This window comes from Choloepus didactylus, chromosome 11, assembly GCF_015220235.1.
Source record: "Choloepus didactylus isolate mChoDid1 chromosome 11, mChoDid1.pri, whole genome shotgun sequence".
Taxonomy (NCBI): domain Eukaryota; kingdom Metazoa; phylum Chordata; class Mammalia; order Pilosa; family Megalonychidae; genus Choloepus; species Choloepus didactylus.
Window position 1 is genome coordinate 35,255,717 of NC_051317.1, and position 18,706 is coordinate 35,274,422.

The window sequence follows — 18,706 nt, forward strand, 5'->3', positions numbered from 1 at the left end:
ATTATGATAAGGAGTTCATTAATGGCTGTTTTCCTGTTTTCTGACCTTTAATATAAATCTCTTTCTACTCAGGGAGTGTATCATCTGATATTGTGGACTTTTGAAAAACAAAGTAACAAATTTAAATTTGAATCATATTTTGATGGTTCAGTTTACAGAATAATAGTTTGATCATGAAATCTTGACTGACCCCATATCTAATGTAAGAGTTGAATCCAAAATGGGGTTTTCTATAGATGTTATAACCATGATTTGGAATAAAAGGAGACCCAATATATAAAACTGCCATGAACAAAAATTTTTTATTCAGAAAATTATAGGCATAGTATTGGAAAGTAATGGGTGAGGACTGTGCTGTCGAAAGGAAAATGATCCTCTTTCATAAATAGAATTGGAAAGCCTGTTACATATTGAATTAATGCGTGTTATTATTTTTAGATGCTAGGACTTGATGGATCACTAGTTTTTCTAGTAAGTAAACTTTTCTATTTAATAACAGAATTATGACTTTACTATGTGATTCAGTAAATTCAGATTTGCAGTGTGTGCTGCCTTTTATACTAAAGGTCAAAATGCCTTTTGGCTTTTGATTGCTTTAAATGTTGAAAGACAATTTATATATGGAAAATATTGGAAAAGCGTAAAACTAACACTGTTTCAAGGGAAAATACTAAATATTTGAATTTTACAAAAGAAAATGAAGTGCAGAGTTAATGGTAGTTAAGAAGAACTTTTTAGTTCCACCTTACCACGTTTCATGCCTGTGTGTGAAACAAAGGATCTTTGTGCACGTGTACAGTGAGAGCTCCATGCTGCTCTTAGGTGTCTGCTGTTTGCTGAACCCCACCCATGCTGGGAAACTCGGACTTATTAGTACAGATTGTAAGTCTAAGGTCAGAAACAGTTCTTGAAAGAAACCATTCTTTTTTTTTTTTTTTTTTTTATTAAATTCAGTTTTATTGAAATACATTCACACACCATACAATTATCCATGATATACAATCCACTGTCCGCAGTATGATAACATAGTTATGCGTTCATCGCCACAAACTGTCTCTGAACATTTTCCTTACATCAGAAAGAACCAGAACAAGAATAAAAAATAAAAGTGAAAAAAGAACACCCAAATCATCCCCCCATCCCACCCCATTTGTCCTTTAGTTTTTATCCCCATTCCTCCACTCATCCATACACTAGATAAAGGAGGTGTGATCCACAAGGTCTTCACAATCACACTGTCACCCCTTGTAATCTACATTATTATATAATTGAAAGAAACCATTCTTAAGGGAGAATTGATGTTGCCTTTAGGACCTGCAGTGTAAAACCTTGCTTACCATTTGGAAATTTTAAATAGCTTAGAGCATCCAGATGACTGTGGCTGCAGGTAGCTGAACCCTGTGGCCTTCAACAGTAATGTAACAGGAAATGCAGAGGAAGGATGGGCTTGAGGGTTGCTTGATCCAGAGGCCCAACAGCGTCATCAAGAAGCGAATAATTTACATCAGTCTGCTCTGCTGTCCACAGCCCTCCTTCTCAGGCTGGCTTCCCTTGTACTTGTAGGTTGGTTTCGGACTGTGATCTTTCATGTACCCATCTAGTGGGGGCAAAAAGTGTCATTTTAGGAAGTCTTCTCAAAAGAATCACATCAGGTAGTTGCGTGAGGTTGTACATTAGCAAGTAAACCAGGATGGGAAGCTGATGTTAGTAAGAGGATTTTGAGAAATGTATTTGGTAGTAATTCATGGTTTAGTGAGAAGGAGATACTGATAAGGCCCTAGTTAGAGTTTGCTTGTGATCATTACAGTATTAATTAGCCATATAACTCATTTTAGTCCCTTACCTCATCAGCTCTTCATAAATGACAGAAACAGTTCATACAGTGGTGTTGACTCAAACCCATTCTACCTTTTGGGAGAAAATGTTTTGCAGGATGGCTTCATTCCTTCATTGTAAATTATTAATTATCTGCCATGTACTAGCTGTGTAATAATTATTGGGGGATTCAGAGATGAATGAAGTATAGCCCCCGCTCTCAAAGGTGCTTATAGTTTATTAGAGGGAAATGAACAGGGGAACAAGTAAGTTTAGAGGTAGGGATGTAGCAGTCACTTCTTCTGACTAACTGCTCACCACTCTTGCCAGGTGGATTTGTGGAACATTAGGGTGCCTGATTGGAATGTTTTTTCTACCAAGAAAATTTTACCATGTTTGCCCCCTCCACCTGGAAGGATCGTTTAACCTTCTTTGAGTGTGGGGGTGGAGCATGGTGGCCTGGACGCGTAGATGTGGGCATTTTTACGAGTGTCAGCATGGAGCCTGTCTGAAGTCTGGTGATCTGCCTGGGGGAATAGCTTGTTGGCAGTCATCTTGGGGGTGATAATATATCACTGGCAGTGGATCAGGAACCACGAAGGAATGAGTATTCTGCAATAGGAACGGAGAATGCCAGTACACCCTAGGGAAAGGAGGGACCAGAAGAGATCAAGCTAGAGTTTTCAAAAGGGGTGGCAACCCAGCAGTGAGTGAGCTTGCGGAAGTCATGCCATGAGCTTCAGATTATCCAGCAGGGCTGGAGGCTGCGTAGGGGTTCAGGACAGAGCACGTGGTGGATGCTGAAGGAAGCACTATGCAGTTTACATTACTGTGTTACTCATATGGTTCTTTATTTTTTTCTTTGTATGTCATTATGGACTTTGAGTTTTATTGTTTGGTTTTATGAGCTGTCTAATGAAAAGTTGCACTTGATTTTTAAATTGAAATATCAAAATTTAAAGAGAAAATTCAACCCTATATTTAAATATGTAGAGTAGTCTAATTAGCCATGTACAAATAACAATTGAATGGATTTTATTAATGCTCTTTCTCCTTTAGGAACATGTCTTCTGGGTGGTGTCTTTAAATACACTGTTCATTCTTGTTTTTGGTAAGTGGCATTAATATTTTTTTAAATGGTGTTATGGTTGAATTTAATTTTTAAGATTTTTTTTTTTTAAATGAAATATTAAGGAATACATGAAAACAGTTTTAGATAGGAATGTTCCATAGGAAGGCCCCAGATGCTTAGGTATTTAATTTCCAAAGCAACATTGACTGCAGTTCCACCTCTTTGTTTCTGTTGGACATGTCTGTCTTTTTGTAGGAGCTGGTTTTAGATTGACTGGGATACATACAGTAACCCACTTCTGTATTTTGTGCTAATCAAACTGTGTCCTCTTCCCTGTGGCAGACAAGCTTGTTTTACTCTGTCAAGATCCTAAGGCCTTGCCAGAGACTGCCTTGTAAACGTCACCAGAGATGGATGTAGACTTGAAGACAGTAAACCTTTCCCAAGTATGAACTGCCCTTAGAACCAGATTCCATTACATGCAAAGCAACTTCAAGCTCACAACTGCAGGCACCCACGCAGGAGTCCCTCCCACTGGTTGTAATTACATGAGGGAAGCAGAGGCAGGTTGAGGAGAACAATTGACAGAGGTTTTTCCCCCTTGAGAGAGATAAGGGAAACTAAACCTAGTACACCAGGCCTTAGAACTCAATGTCTGCATCTTTCAGGGAAGGAAGAAGGAGTGGAATCCCAGGCAGAGTCGGGCTGTTTGGCCATGCTGTGATTTGTATGTGTCTTGAAATCCCTTCCTTGGTGCATGTGTGTCATCCCTCAACTCTGCTGAGGAGTGGTAGTAACCATTTCTTCCCCAGGCTGCTTCCGTCAAACTACAAGTTACTCATTCTGTGTTGGGGATGATATTGCAACTCAGAAAGTAGTTGTCTTTAACCGGAAGCCTCTATGATCAAAAAGAAATTGAATGTTTGGATTGAGGATGAGACAAAATATTAATACCTGAGTGTTTTCTGTAAAAGAGCCAAAGAAGTTTAAGTTTCATAGGCATCTTGTTGAAACAAAATAACTTGAAAAAGTTCCATTGATTCTTAATGGTTAGTAGCTATTTAAGATGAAGCAAATTAAACATTAAGTTCGTTTTTTGTTGTTGTCCCTTCATTATAGGAGTGAAAGTGTGTGGCTGAATATTCTGCATTTATTTTATGTAAGGAATAATTCATGTGTAGAGTGTACAACTGTTTTGAAGTCAACCTATTTTTCTTTGAAAGAGAAAATGATATCTAGATTTAATCTGTGTGTTCACAGAAGAACTTAATGCCAAGTTAGTTTGATATGGAACAGTTGGCCTTTAAGAATTTTCATTTACATGATTCAGATCTCATCTAAGTAAATTTTTTTCTAATCCAATCTCTTAATCCTGTAATTATGAAAAAATCTGTCCTAGAAAACTTTAATAAGCAGTTGTGTACATAGGTTAATTACAGTCTTTTGAAATGAAACAAGAAATTTTCACTTTTCCTTTTAAGTGATCGCAGTCATTGGAATTAAGCACACACGTGTTTCTTTGCTACGTGGGTTGCTCTACTGACAGTTTTCTGCTGGCATTTTGGGGGCTCTTGTGATCATGCACTTTGCAGAAATAGAACTTTGCAACGCTCTTGGCTCTCAGTAGAAAGGAGTGAACCCAAGAAACTCACCTTAGTTTTAGGATGCCTCCCCAGTAATTGCTGATTAATGGGATAGAAATCAGTTGCTCAGGGTTACTATTTACATGTGTAAGTAGGGCTGGAACTTTTTCCTGACCTGGTAGAGTCATCCGCAGAGTGATTAAGAGTGGGGAATGAGGACAAATAGGGAAAATTCTGTATGTTTTTTTTTTTTTCTAAACCTTTAAAAATTTCTCGTGCTCTATAATACTTACAGTATATTAGTAAAATAGTGCATGTATACAGTTTATAAATAAATTTAAGTGTATTGGATGTACATGGTCAAAAAAATTTCCTACCATTGGAATAAATACTTGGTCAAAAGGGTTTAGAGACCACTTCCTTCATAGATTCACTCTGACTTCTGTCTTAATGATTGATTCCCTCTTCCCCCGCCCCCACTTTTCTCTAATAATCTACTAAGCTGTATAATTTTTTCTTTACGATAAAAAGAAGATAATTAAATTTACTATTTAAAAAAAGTTAAATTTTAACATGGCGAAAGAAGTCTTTTGAGGAAAAGAGACCAGGAAAATTCTTACAGATATTTTAAGGATTTTTTTCATATAGCCATGATATTATCACACCTTAAAAAATAACCAGAATTTCTTTTATATTCCCAGTAGTTCATCATTTTTTAAACTCCTGGATAATCCTTTAAATGTCATTTTACAGTTTGTTGTTTGAATCGGGATCCAAATAAGGCCACACATGGCTTTTGATTAAATCTTTGGTTTCTTTTAATCTAGAAAACACTTCTCTGTATCCTCCTTCCTATCCCTCATTTTATCACTGACTTCTTGAAGAGATTGGGTCTGTTGCTCTTTGCAGTACCTCACATTCTACATTTGTCCACTTGCTTCCTTATGTTGCCCATTACGTTTTTCTTTTTTCTCCTGCATTTTCTGAAAATAGTTGTTAGCTCTCAGGGCCTAATTAGATTAGGTATGTTTGAGGCAAAGCCCTTCATTAATTATGCTTTGCCTTTCAGCATGGCATTGTATCAGGAAAAAATCCACTTTTATCAGTGGATTCAGGCGATAGCAGCCTGAAGGCTTTAAGTTTCATTTTTCCCATCAGAAAGTAATCTCTAGGAGGTGATATTTTAGTACTGTGCAATTATTCAGTATTCTATCAATCTTTCATCTAATGGTTTTTTTAATCCTTTGATGACCCTTGTCGGAATCATTTATTAGGCATTGCAAAATGATGATTTTCAAATGGTCTTTTTTTTTTTACATTTATAAAAATGTAAAATGGTTTTCTTCTGTATAGAGCAACTTATTCTTTTCAACTAGAGCTATTTACGTAACCTGATGTGCAAGAAAAGCAAGGACAGATGCTCAGTTCTTTCCCTCTGATTATCAGTTTTCAGAGTAAGGAATTGGTGTACTAACTACTTTCATTGGTGATGACGATGTTTTCTATTATGTTGCTTTTTTTCTTTTTTTGTTGTTTTCCTCCTTTCTTTGGCTTATTTGAAGCTTGCTTATTAGTATGTAGTCAGTGTTTTTCCATCAGTTGTGATCATGATTCTTTTTGATGCTCATATCATCTTTTCTTTGTCTGTAGGACCCACTTCACAGATGCTGCTGTTATTAGACTTGGAAAGCTTTCTTATTCTCTGGTTACAGAGAATGTCCCAAATGGTACACTTTTGGGCCCAGTCCTGGCATGTAACATTTCCCCAAGAAGCCTTGGGCCCTGGTTCTTTTTATTGGGGGCGGTGGGACAGACGGTGGTGCTAGGAGTGTTTATTATTTTGGTGTTGAAGTTCATTGAGTTTTTTTCCCCCCCCTTTTAGCTTTTTGCCCTTATCACATTGGTCATTTCTCCCTTGTTGGTTTGGGATTTGAGGAACATGTAAGTATACTTTTACAAACTTACTTTCATTAATTACCTCCAAAATTGATATGTACTGAGTAAGTAAAGGGAATAGTTACCCAACACAGTTTCCTCGTCCTTCCTTTAAAAAAAAAAAAAAGGAATAGTAGGTCCTGTTTTTACCTAACAAAGACATGCTGTGCTCTGTATATTCCCAGATGCACAGTCTTTGTTGCCATTGGGTGGGCTAGAGGCACATGTTTTATGAGAAGGTTTTCCTAGAAGGCTTATTTTGACATGTTCCATGAACTTGTGTGCACCTTTATCTCTCTTTGCCCCAGGTGCCCCATAGCAAATTTGGAAGTGTAATAGTGTGTCAATCAATGAAGAAAAAAGTGGGCAGACTATTTTGGAATGATGGACTATAGTGTTTTCTGAAGCATTTGCTTTCATTTTTGCATTTATCAGTATTTTTCAGAGATAGATAAGTATTTACATGGACAACTACTACCACTACCTTGGGGGCCCTAGCAACTAGATTTGGTCGTTTAGCGAAGAGATGACATATTTGGAATCCTCTGTTCAATTTGTGTAATATGAATCCTGAGAGTACTCAGATTTCAAAATTTGTTGTTTTGAAAGGACAGAAAAATATTTTAGTATTTAATACAGCTTTGAGCATATTTTCACTATGTGAAGGCAGACAAATGTTTTGATAAATTTTGACTTTCCAAAATACCACCACTTGCTATTGGAAACTCAGGAACCAAAGATGGTTCAGAAAGGCAGTATTTGTCACTGTTCACACTCTTCCTACCCTTAGTTGGGAATGGAACAGATTTGGAGAACAAGGGAAATTTAAATAGTTAACCCTCATAGTAGGAAATGAGGTGACAAGAAGGATGAGCCAGCCAGAGTCTGCTGCTTTCAGATTTTAGCAAATTTGCTTCAGATTGGGAAGAGAGGGCGGACTATTTTATTAAAACACTATTGTAAAATTTAATTTACCATACTTTTCTTGGATAAAATGTTCTTCTTTAATTTTTCCTTATCCTTTTGTAATAGCAGTACGGGAGATTTCAGAGTCTGATTTGCAGAGATGTCATCCAAAGGGGATTTTAGATTGTTTTCTAGTCATAAATTGCCTACATGGTTCATTTTCAGTCATCTTGGATTGTTTAATATCTTGGTAAAGCTGGGCAAGGGGATAAAATTAATTTTGATTTATTTTTTCTTATTTCCAGGTTCAAGCATCTCATTTTGAAGGCCTAATCACAACCATAGTTGGGTATATACTTTTAGCAATAACACTGATAATTTGTCACGTATCCTTTAATGAACCATCATATTTGTTTAGTAATGGTATTATTCATTATTCAGTAGTTATTATTCAATGATAACAAAATTTATTTCTTCTTTTCTTGTCCTTTTAGTACAAGTTATAGGTATATGTAGTAAAGGTGAGAGTAAACAAACTGAAATGAGTTAATTCTGTCTGTCAAAAAATACTAAGTGATTGCTTAATATTTTAATGCACATTTAAATGCCTAGTTTTTCCTTGACTAGGTGATGTAGGGCTTGGCAACTCTTGTTAAATTTCATAGGTCTTGCCGCTTACTGGGAGTCTGCTATATTGTTGTTAAGGTAATTCCTGTTTTCAATTGAAACTGGAAACTATTACTTCCATATTTGGGTGATATTGATAACTTAAATTTACTTTTACTTAAGGTATCTTTGTTAGTGGTGGTAGAAATTGGAGTGTTCCCTCTCATTTGCGGCTGGTGGCTGGATATTTGTTCCCTGGTGAGTTTATTATTCATTATAATACAATCTAAGTAACTTAAAGGCTTGAAAACAGATGTTCAGGATGTTTTCCTTTTAAAAGAAAGTAAATATTGGTAATAATTTGCTTATCCTTTTTGAAAATTCAGCACTGTGCATTCTTAATGTTGGTAATTTTTCTGAACTAGGTGAGGGTTTTTGTGCGTTTAATTTTTATTAGAGAAATTGTAGGTTTACAGAAAATGTAGCTTCCTTTTAACACTCCCCCGCCCACACACACACTTACACTCAGTTTTCCCTGTTAGTAACACTTTGCATTAGAATGGTATCTTTGTTAATAATTGATGAAACTATTGTTATAATTATACTATTAATTATAGTCCATTATTTACATTAAGGGTCACTGTATTGCACAGTTCTATGGTTTTTTAAAAATTGCTATTCTAGTAACAAACAACCTGTAATTTCTCCTTTTAATCACATTCAAATACAGAATTCAGTGGTATTTTCTCTATCCTTTCATTTTTTTTTTCCCTTCCCTGTTCTGGCAGAATCAGCACCAATGTGGTACTGCCTCTGCATTTTCCTTCCTTCCTTCCTCCCTCCCTCCCTTCCTTCCTTTCTTCCTCTTTAACATATATACATAACAGTGATAACTTTCAAAGTACAATTTCATAAGTTGTTAGCAAATTTCAAAGAATGTCATGGGTCACAGTTACACAACTTCAGCCATTTCCATTATTGTAAAATATAGTATACATACAGAAAGGTGTCAGCTCTCGATGTACATAACAGCTCAACAAGCAGTTATGTAGGTAATTTCAAAAATTGTTATTGGTTACAATTCCTCAGTCTCAGTCCCTGCCCTATTATGCAATACAAGGTATATACGGATAGGTGAAGACCTTCAAGGCACAATTCAATGAGCAACATTAGAGCAAATCCCAAAGAGTCCATCTTTTCATTTTCAACCTACTTGTGTCTGAATTTATAGTGAGTCTCTTGTAAACAGCATATAGTTAGGTCATGCTTTTTTTATCCTTTTTTCCAATCTCTGCCTGTAACAATCATGTTTGATTTGCTACCTATTTAACTTCAAAAGCGTATACCTTCCCTATTCCTTATACCCCTCTGTCGTCTCAATCTTTTTGTTTTACTTGTTACATAGGCTATCTTGAGACATTGTATGTCCAAAACCATAGAGTTATTACTTGTAATGCATTTGTGTTTTAGAACCTGTAAGAAGTAAAAAGTGGAGCAAAACACAGTGCAATAGTACTGGTATTTATAATTACACACATAGTCAATCACCTTTACTGGAGGTCTTTATTTCTTTATGCTGCTTTGATCCACTGTCTAGTGTCCTTTGCTTTCTTGGAGAATTCCCATTAGCATTACTTTTAGGGCAGGTCTAGTGGTGATGAATTCCCTAAGCTTTCATTTATCTAGGAACATCTTAATCTCTCCCTCATCCTTGAAAGACAGTCTCATTGGATATAAAATCCTTGGTTGGCAGCTGTTTTCTTTCAGCACTTTAAATATTGTTTTTCCCACTGCCTTCTTGCCTGCATGGTTTCTGATGAGAAACAGGCACTTAATCTTATTGGTACTTCCTTGCATAACATACATGCTTTTCCTTTGCAGATTTTAGAACTCTTGTTCTTGGGCTTGGTATCTGACAGCTTGACTACTATTGCCAGGGCTTTGTTCTCTTCAAATTTATCCTGTTTAGGATTTATTGGGCTTCTTGAATGTTTGTGTCCATGTATGTTGTTAAATTTGGAAAGTTTTCTGCCATTATTTCTTTGACTATTTCATCTATCCTTTTCCCTCTTTTTCCTCTGGGATTCCCATAATGCATTTATTGGTATGCTTGATGGTGTACCACAAGTCTCTTAGACACTCTTCACTTTTTTTTATTCTTTTTTCTTTCTGCTCCTCAGCCTGAATCATTTCAGTTGTCTTGTCTTTGAGATGACTGGTTCTGTTTATTGCCAGCTCCAATCTGCTCTTGAAACTCGCTGGGGAATTTTTCCTTTTAGTTACTGTGTTTGGTTCCTTTTTAAAATGTTTATCTCATATTGAGATTCTCATATTGTTCATGCATCATTTTCCTGATATCCTTTAAAATCTTTGGTATGTCCAAAGTCTGGTCCTCTTCACTGATGATTTCTGGATTTTTATCTTGTTCCTTTGGTGGTTTATCCTTACCTCTTTCTTTGTTTGTCTTGTACTCTTTTGTTGCACACTGTACATTTTAATATTTTAAAGTGTTAATTCTGGGATTTAGTCTCCATGCTCTCTGTCCTTCAGTTTTAGTCCAGTTAGTGATACATCAGAAGTTTCCTCAAGTGGCAAATGAATGCAAAAACCGTCTTTTACAGTGTTTGTAAACTGGCTGTGTTGGCTGGTGTTGTCCTTCAGAGTTTAGCCTTTCTGTCAAGAAGATCAGTTCAGTCTGAGGCGAATATAAAGTGCAGGGTCCTTTGTCTTTTCTGAGTCCTTTTCTTAGTCTTGTCCTGTGCTTACGCTTGCTCATTTCCTTGAGAATTTGAATGTACCCTCTACTCCCTGTGAAATAGACTTCCCTTCTGGGTGCTCTGTTCTGTGCCTTAATATTAGGTTTAAGGTGAAGAAGAGCCTGTCAGGGTCAGGTAACCTTTGACTTAATTGTTTCTTATACTGCTTTAGCTCTCTGCAAGCTGCTTCTGTCTGCAGGACAAGTTCTGGGAGGGTGAGCCAGGGAAGAGTTTCCTAGTTCAGTCTTCTTTGGCACCTACAAACAGGTACCCCAGTATTTGCATAGGGATTACTCTGCTCCCTCTGAAACACTGCCAGCATCAGCTGGCTCCCTGCCATGCTAGGGATGGCATAGGGGTATGGACCAGCATGGGCACCAGGAGCTTGTCGTACTGTTTTTGTTGGTGGTGTTATTTTGGCTTAAACAACAGGAATTTTATTTTCTCTTGGTTTTGGAGGCTAAAATGCCAAAATCAAGGTCTTGACAGGCCATGCTTTCTCCCAGAGCTGTAACATTTTTATGATTGCTAGCCACAATCCTTGGAGTTCCTTTGCTTGCATCACAGTCTTTGTCACATAGTGATCTGCCTTATTCTCTAGCTGCTTCTTCCTTTTTTAATGAGGTAAGTTGTAGTTTTACAGAAAAGTCATGCAGAAAATAGAGTTCCCGTATGCCATTATTAATATTTTGCGTTAGTGTGGCACCTTTTTTACGATTGGTAGAATATTGTTATAATTGGATTAGTAATTATAATTCACAGTTTAAGTTATGTTTTGCTGTGTTGTACAGTCTTTTTTAAAATTTTTATTCTAGTAACATATATACAATGTAAATTTCCCCTTTTAACCACATTCAGATATAATTCAGTGGTGTTAGTTACATTCACAATATTGTGCTACCATCATCACCATCCATTACCAAAACTTTCCATTACCACAAACAAATTCTGTACCTTGTAAGTATTATTTTCCCATTCTCCACCCAACCCTGGCCCTTGGTAATTACCTTTTTTCTAGTTTTTGGTTCTGTGAATTTGCTTTCTAAAATTGTCCTTTGTATCTGACTTATTTCACTCAACATGATGTCTGGAGTTTCATCCATGTTGTTGCATATGTCAGAGCTTCATTTCTTTTCATGGCTGAATAATATTCCATTGTATATATGTACCATATTTTGTTTATCTGTTCATCACTTGATGGACACTTGAGTTGCTTCCATTTTTTGGTACCTCCTGCAATTTTTAAAGCTGTGTTGTCCTGGTTTGGCACTTGCCCATTTACTACAACCCTTTGACTGTTTTCCTGAGTTTTGAGGAAGTAGCTCTGCCAGTTTTTGCTAATCGTTCAAAGATTCTGTGGGGGCATGACTCCTCTTGGTTGACTGGAAGTCCCTTGGGCAAATTTTTGATGCCAGTGTATTTTGACTGGAAACTTTCTGATAACCAGTGGAGAATTACCTTACTCATTTTGCTTTTCTAAGTTTTATGATAATGCTAAGGCATTACTGAAAATTCAATCCAATAAGAAAGCATATTTTGTACTAATACAACTGTCACACTTGTGTTAACTAAAGATGCCCAGTCTTGATTACAGTGTTCAATGGCTGTCAGTGATCATTTGTTTTTTATTTTTTCAGAAATATTTTATATGCAGAAGAGCTGCGTTTACCTCTGAGATAAATTTCTCCATACCTTACTATTGATGCTTTTCATGAGTGCAGACCTGTAACCAAGAAAAGGTCTTACCTTAACAAAAATGTTTCTTTTCACAGTAACTGTATTAAGTAGTGTTCTTATGCATCAGTTTATCACTCTTTTGTTTCTTGTATTTAAGATTTTTGTAAATGTTATATACATCTTTGAAATACTATCTGATCTTATGTCCTTTGTAGTTCTGTGACACCAAGAGATGGCATTTTGAGAACTGCAGTTCTAGAACATTGTAACCTACATTCCTAGTAATTTTTTCACTTCTTAGTCAGTAGAGATGGTAATTTGGCATATGTTTGTGATACAGATGTCTCTCACCTGTTCTGTTGTGATTTAGGAAATGTTTGATGCTACTCTGAAGGATCGAGAACTGAGCTTTCAGTCAGCTCCAGGTACTACCATGTTTCTGCATTGGCTAGTGGGAATGGTCTATGTGTTCTACTTTGCCTCCTTCATTTTGCTCCTGAGAGAGGTAAGTTCTATAGGAAAGTGCCTGCGCTGTACATTTGTGAAAAGGACTTGTGCTTTAACCAGAGTCAAAGCTTTGGAGGCTATGGTGATTTCCTAACTAACCCATAATGTTTGTTATTTAATTCAAGGGAACAACTGATAGGGGAGTTTGGCTTGACTGCCTTAAAGTGCTTTCAGTCAGATGTGTCAAAAATCGATGTTTTATTGTTTCTTTCTATAATTGGACTGAGGGAAAAAATTAAATGAAAGCACTTGTTTAACTTGGTATATATTGCACTTCTAAAGAAAGTCTTGGAAATTTGTGTGCCATGAGCTTGTCTTTGACTTCATTCAAGAGAATGTAATGTTGGCAGTGTCTAAAGGATGTGATTTTGTAGGGTTGACATGTAAAATGGTCTTGAAGCTGGCACCTGAATGTAGAGTTATAGTGAGAGTACTTCCCTCATTATAACCAGTTCACCTGCCAGATGGGTACCTTTACTAATCTTATTTTTGGAATACAGTCCTTACGGATTTGAACATGATGGAAGTGGACCAGTATTTGATTAGTAGCCATCTCAAGGTCAATCTTCTACTGTTTCATTAGGAAGTATAAAACTGAGGACTTTTGATTATTGTGCTTCCTGCTGAGCATTCTTTCACCAGATATTTACTGAGTGGTCACAAAGTGCTGGACACTTATATATGCTGAGGTAATAGTGAGAAACAAAGGGACCATCTTCTTGATGGTCTACCCTGGAAGGAATGCAGGCATGGAACTAGTCAGCATACTCCACTGAGTAGTGGTGGAGATGTGCAGGGCGGGGAGGAATGGGCCGCAGGCAGGCTACTCTAGTGTGGGTTTTATGCAGCAGCACAGAGGCTCAGCGTCAGTCCCAGGTACTCTGCCCTTACAAGGATTGGGGGAGAGGAGGTAAAACGTTTTCCTGAATCATATAGTATAAGTTCAGTAAAGCCTATTTGCACATAAAACTTATATTCTTTCTTGAATCAACTGGTAGAGACTAAAGCAAGTTCAATAATGTTTTTTTAAAAATTGTAATAAGAGAATTCTAAATTGTATTGTTACCTAATGAAGTGTTTTATATTAAAAGATAGTTTACGGATGTGGTGGGTTTTTTGTTGCTAAAGAATCTTCATGTTTTTAAGAGTTATTGGCACCTTAGAGGTCCTCTGTTATAACTTCCTCATTTGGAAAATAGAGAAATAGAGGTTTGGACAGATTAGATGCTTTCCATAAGGTAGCTTAGCAAGTTTGTACCACTAGAACCTGTGCCCAGACTCGTTCATTGCCCCACAACACATACCTCTCGGGTTGATGTTCATTGATGGGGGAAAAAAAGAAAAGTATGTTTTATAGATAGTTAAGTGAAGATACCAAGAGGTGGTGGGATTTCTTAGTTAAGCTAACTCCTTTGGGAAAGTATAAAACAAATCAGGTCTTCTGTTTTAGGACTTTTATAAATGGCTACATAATCCATATAACAAATGACAGATTTATTATTTTTCATTTCAGAGATTTATATTCCTTGATAAATTTGGTTCAATAAGTGTTGTTTCGTTGAATGGTTAAATACATTAAAGGCCATCAAACACAGTGTCGTTTTCATCAAGATTCTGGTCTAGGTACTACTTTTCCCATGATAAGCATATAAATTTTCTGGGACCCATTTTAGGTGCCAAAATGATTTTAGGAAGCTCTTTTTTTCCGTTAATGTTTTAACTCATATATAGAGCCTGGAGATGTTGGTGAATACCTTGTTTTATAGCCTTTAAAATACGTTTACAGGTACTGCGACCTGGTGTCCTGTGGTTTCTAAGGAATTTGAATGATCCAGATTTTAATCCAGTACAGGAAATGATCCACTTGCCCATTTATAGGCATCTTCGAAGATTTATTTTGTCAGTGGTAAGTGGGCTTTTTAATTGTTATGTGAATAAAGTATGCTACCTTCAGATTTTTTTGGTTAAGTTGGTGGGGAGGCACATAGAGTATTTTGAATAACCCATATTTATAAAAGGCCATGGAACTTGGGTGTCAAGTAGTTGTTTTATTCATTACTTTGTTAAAATAAATGATATTTAATAAAACAAAAATGCCTTCCTTAGTGGTATAATTGATTGCCAAATTAAGTATCTCTTAATTATATTTAATTTGTGTTGAAAGAATTGAGATGTGTTAATGGCTTCTAAATTAATCTCTTAGAAACATCTCAAAGTGTCTTCCCTACTTGGACAAAATTACCTAATGATACCTAATTTTTCCAAAATAAATTTCCAAAAGCAATTTTGTACCCCTTAGAAACTTCTGTGACCATTAATATAGGTAGCGTCCCATATATTTACAGGTGATTTATTAAGTTGCACATGAGTCTGCTCCTTCATTACGTTAAGTTTCCAGCTCTTGTCACACACCAAGCAGTGACGATCCTTTGCAGCTCTGTTGTAGCTCTTGTGTCGTAGAGAGAGAGGAAAAGGATCCCATCCCATTTGTGTGACCTGAATTTAGTGCTGAGAGTAAGAGCACTTGGGGCTTTGGGTGGTCTGCAGACTTGGATAGCGCCTGCTTGAATATGCAGGAGTGATTGATAGTGTTGTGTCCTTTTTCTCATTGCAGATTGTCTTTGGTTCCATTGTTCTCCTTATGCTTTGGCTTCCTATACGTATAATTAAGAGTCTGCTCCCTAATTTTCTTCCATATAATGTCATGCTCTACAGGTAAGTTTTAAAAATTCAGAAAAGCTTTACTAATGTATCCTTGTTAGGGATTTGATATTCTGATTGCACACATTTAAAACTTTCAATACTTATGGATATTGGAAATTATCTTTTGCCGTGTTCTGGATCACATACACATTGGTTTAGTAGTTGGATTTTTCAGAGGAAGATTTTCTTGTTTTTCTGCTACTGAGGTTTCTGTTTTTCCAGGATTGGAATGATTTACGTATACCTAATGATTCCTTGTGTAGTAGCATCATGTTTATGTGAAAAGTACATCTTAAGGAGTATAGCCAAAGTTACACATTTAATTATAGATTAAAAGTAGGATACAAGGCTTATAGATTGAAAATCCTTTTTTTTTTTTTTTTGGTTTAGAAACTTAAGTCACCTGGAAACATAGTCTCCATCATTCCTCCAGTGTTCCCTCTTTTTAATGATTTTGCATTATCTCCTCAGTCACCCAAGCCAGAACTCTGCCAGACCAATTGGATTTCTTCCTCAGATATACTTCAGTCAGTTTTTAAGTCTTGTCAATTCTAGTTCTGTAAGGCCTCTGCTCTAACTAATCCAGCTTGATTTATCACTCACTACCTTTGTTTAAGCCTTCCTCTTGTTCTCCATCTATAGTCTACCCTCAACACGACTGCTTCTAGACTTTCTAAAACTTTGATTATTGCCAGCAGTTCCTCCATAATCTGCCATAATCTGGGTGACCAAACCCAGGTCATCTAGAATGACATGTAAGGCTTGGCATAACCTCACTCTGCCTTTCCATCATGTTGTCCTAGCATTGCTTGAACATGAGTTCTTTCTAACCATGCTAAACCTCTGTTGAGTCTCCCATAAGTGCCAGCTGTTCTGTATCTTTCCTTCTGTTGGAAATGTCCTTAACCCATGTTTGCCTGGCAATCTCTTGATATCCTTCCTCAAGATCCAGATCAAGGTTTTATTCTCCAAGTTATTCCCTAGAGTAAATCGTCATTCCCTCTTTAAAAATTGTCTTTCATTGTTGTAATACGTATCTCTTGTAGCATCTATTGAATTATTTTAAAAGTGTTTGTCATATGATGGCAGTTTTGCCCATGATGGCAGTTCTACACCCTGGCAGAAATCATTTTTGACTGTGTCCTTAATGCCTTGCATAGGAACATGATTGTCAGTGAAAGAAGTTTTATTGTTTCACACATAATAAGTCTGAGATTATGTTCAAATTGGCAAATATTTATTTCCTGATTAGCTTAAGTGGCAGGAAAAATGCCAGTAAACTTAAAATACGTCATATGTTTATGGCTTTTTAGATTGTTACTCTTCAGTAATAAAACTTCATATTTTTGCATTTAGGATCTTCGTAGATTTGGCAAGTGGTTTTCTAATTCTTACCCTTAGTTGATATAGTATGTATTTTGGGTCTAGTCATAATGAGAATCAGTAAACACAGGTTTCTGGCTTCATATATTATTGGTTGGCATAGAACAATATTGATATTCATTTATAAGCTAGAAATGTAGCAAAGTTTGTATATTATGTAACAGTGTTTAGTCCATTCCTTCAGTAAAATTGAGGGCCCGTCGTGTGTCAGGTACTATTCTAGGCACTAGGGTAAAGGAACAGAACAGAATAATGAAAAGTCTCTGTCCTTGTGGGGCTTACATCTTAGTGGTAGAGATTGACAGTAAAATAAATAGATAAATATAGGATGTCAAATGGTCGTAACTGCTGTGGGGAAAACAGTGTAGCGAAAGGGGATAAGGAGAGGAGCTAGGATAGTAAAGACCTGGGGAGGTGACATGGAGGAAAGAAAGCCCTGAAGGATGTAAGGGAATGAGCCCTGCAGACACCTAAAGAAAGATTGTTCTGAGCAGGGAGTAGAGCAAGTGCAGAGGCCCCAAGGTCTGTTGGAGAACTAGCAGGGTGGGCTGTTTGGGGCAGAATGATTGGATGAGGTGAGAAGACTTCATGGCAAGCCAGATCCAGGAGAACCTCACAGGCCAGTTAAGTGTGAGTTGGGAGCTCTTGGAGAGTTTTGAGCAGAGGAGTGACCTTAGGTAAGTTTAAAAAGGGTCACTCCGGCTCCTATGACAAGAAGAGAGGTTGGGTTGGGATGGCCACATCAGGCAGGACACTCGCTAGGAGGATAATCCAATAATCCAGGTGAAAGATGTGGGGATTTAAATGAAGGTGGTAGTAGGGAGGTAGTGAGAAGTGGTTAGATTTAGAGTATTCTTAAGTACAGCTGTCAGGATTCTTTGGCTGTTTGAATATAGGGTTTCAAAAAGAGGGGAGTCAAGGGTGACTCCAGAGTTTCTGTTTTGAATACTTGGAAGGATGGAGTTGCCATTTTAGTGAGATGAGGAGGATTGTGGGAGGAGCTGGATTAAAAGAGGAGTTGTCTGAGGAGGAGGAAATCAGGAGAGGTGGGGTCCTAGAAACTGCTTGAGGGAGAAAGTGTTAGGGAGTGAGCCATCGTATGATAGCTACTAATATGGCAAGTGCGGTGAGAATCGAGACTTGATCATCAGATTTAACAACATAGAGGAGAGGTTCCTGGCAACCCTCATCAGGAGCAGTTTTGGCACAGCTTGGGAGGAAAGTCTTGCTGGGCTCAAGAAAGGATGGGAGCAGAAGTAATGAAGACAGTGAGTTCATTCAACACCTGATGAGTTTCATTGTAATCCCATTAAATATTTCAGTATAATATAATTATAATGGAAAATAAAATTCACATTATAAATCATGGCTCTTCTTAATTGTCTTAGTGATGCTCCAGTGAGTGAACTGTCCCTTGAGCTGCTTCTGCTCCAGGTTGTCTTGCCCGCATTACTTGAACAGGGACACACAAGACAGTGGCTGAAGGGGCTTGTGCGAGCATGGACTGTTACCGCTGGATACTTACTGTAAGTATAGGCAGTTGGCTGCTCAGGTGTGTCAGTTGGGTCAGTTGAATCACCTTTCTGAAAAAGTATGTTCCATTCCCCACTCATGAAATATTAGTTTTAATAAAGGGTGATCTAGTAATGTCTACAGATGTATATAAAACTTACTACTAAGAATTGAAAATTTTTCTTTTCTTTCTTTTTTTTTTTTTAATCATTTACCATCCCTTTATGTAGAATGGGTACAGTTTTACCTTC

The 18,706-nt window shown here is 37.0% G+C and overlaps 1 protein-coding gene across 1 annotated transcript in view; it reads left to right on the top strand.

Moving 5' to 3' along the window:
* Window positions 1–18,706, top strand: part of MARCHF6 (membrane associated ring-CH-type finger 6) — an 80,754-nt gene that overhangs the window by 34,853 nt on the left and 27,195 nt on the right. The window contains exons 9-18 of the mRNA XM_037799504.1: window positions 439–471; window positions 2,875–2,926; window positions 6,353–6,411; window positions 7,617–7,697; window positions 7,948–8,016; window positions 8,101–8,175; window positions 12,721–12,855; window positions 14,644–14,763; window positions 15,472–15,572; window positions 18,332–18,469. Coding sequence (XP_037655432.1) covers window positions 439–471; window positions 2,875–2,926; window positions 6,353–6,411; window positions 7,617–7,697; window positions 7,948–8,016; window positions 8,101–8,175; window positions 12,721–12,855; window positions 14,644–14,763; window positions 15,472–15,572; window positions 18,332–18,469 — 863 coding nt within the window. The remainder of the gene's footprint in view (window positions 1–438; window positions 472–2,874; window positions 2,927–6,352; window positions 6,412–7,616; window positions 7,698–7,947; window positions 8,017–8,100; window positions 8,176–12,720; window positions 12,856–14,643; window positions 14,764–15,471; window positions 15,573–18,331; window positions 18,470–18,706) is intronic.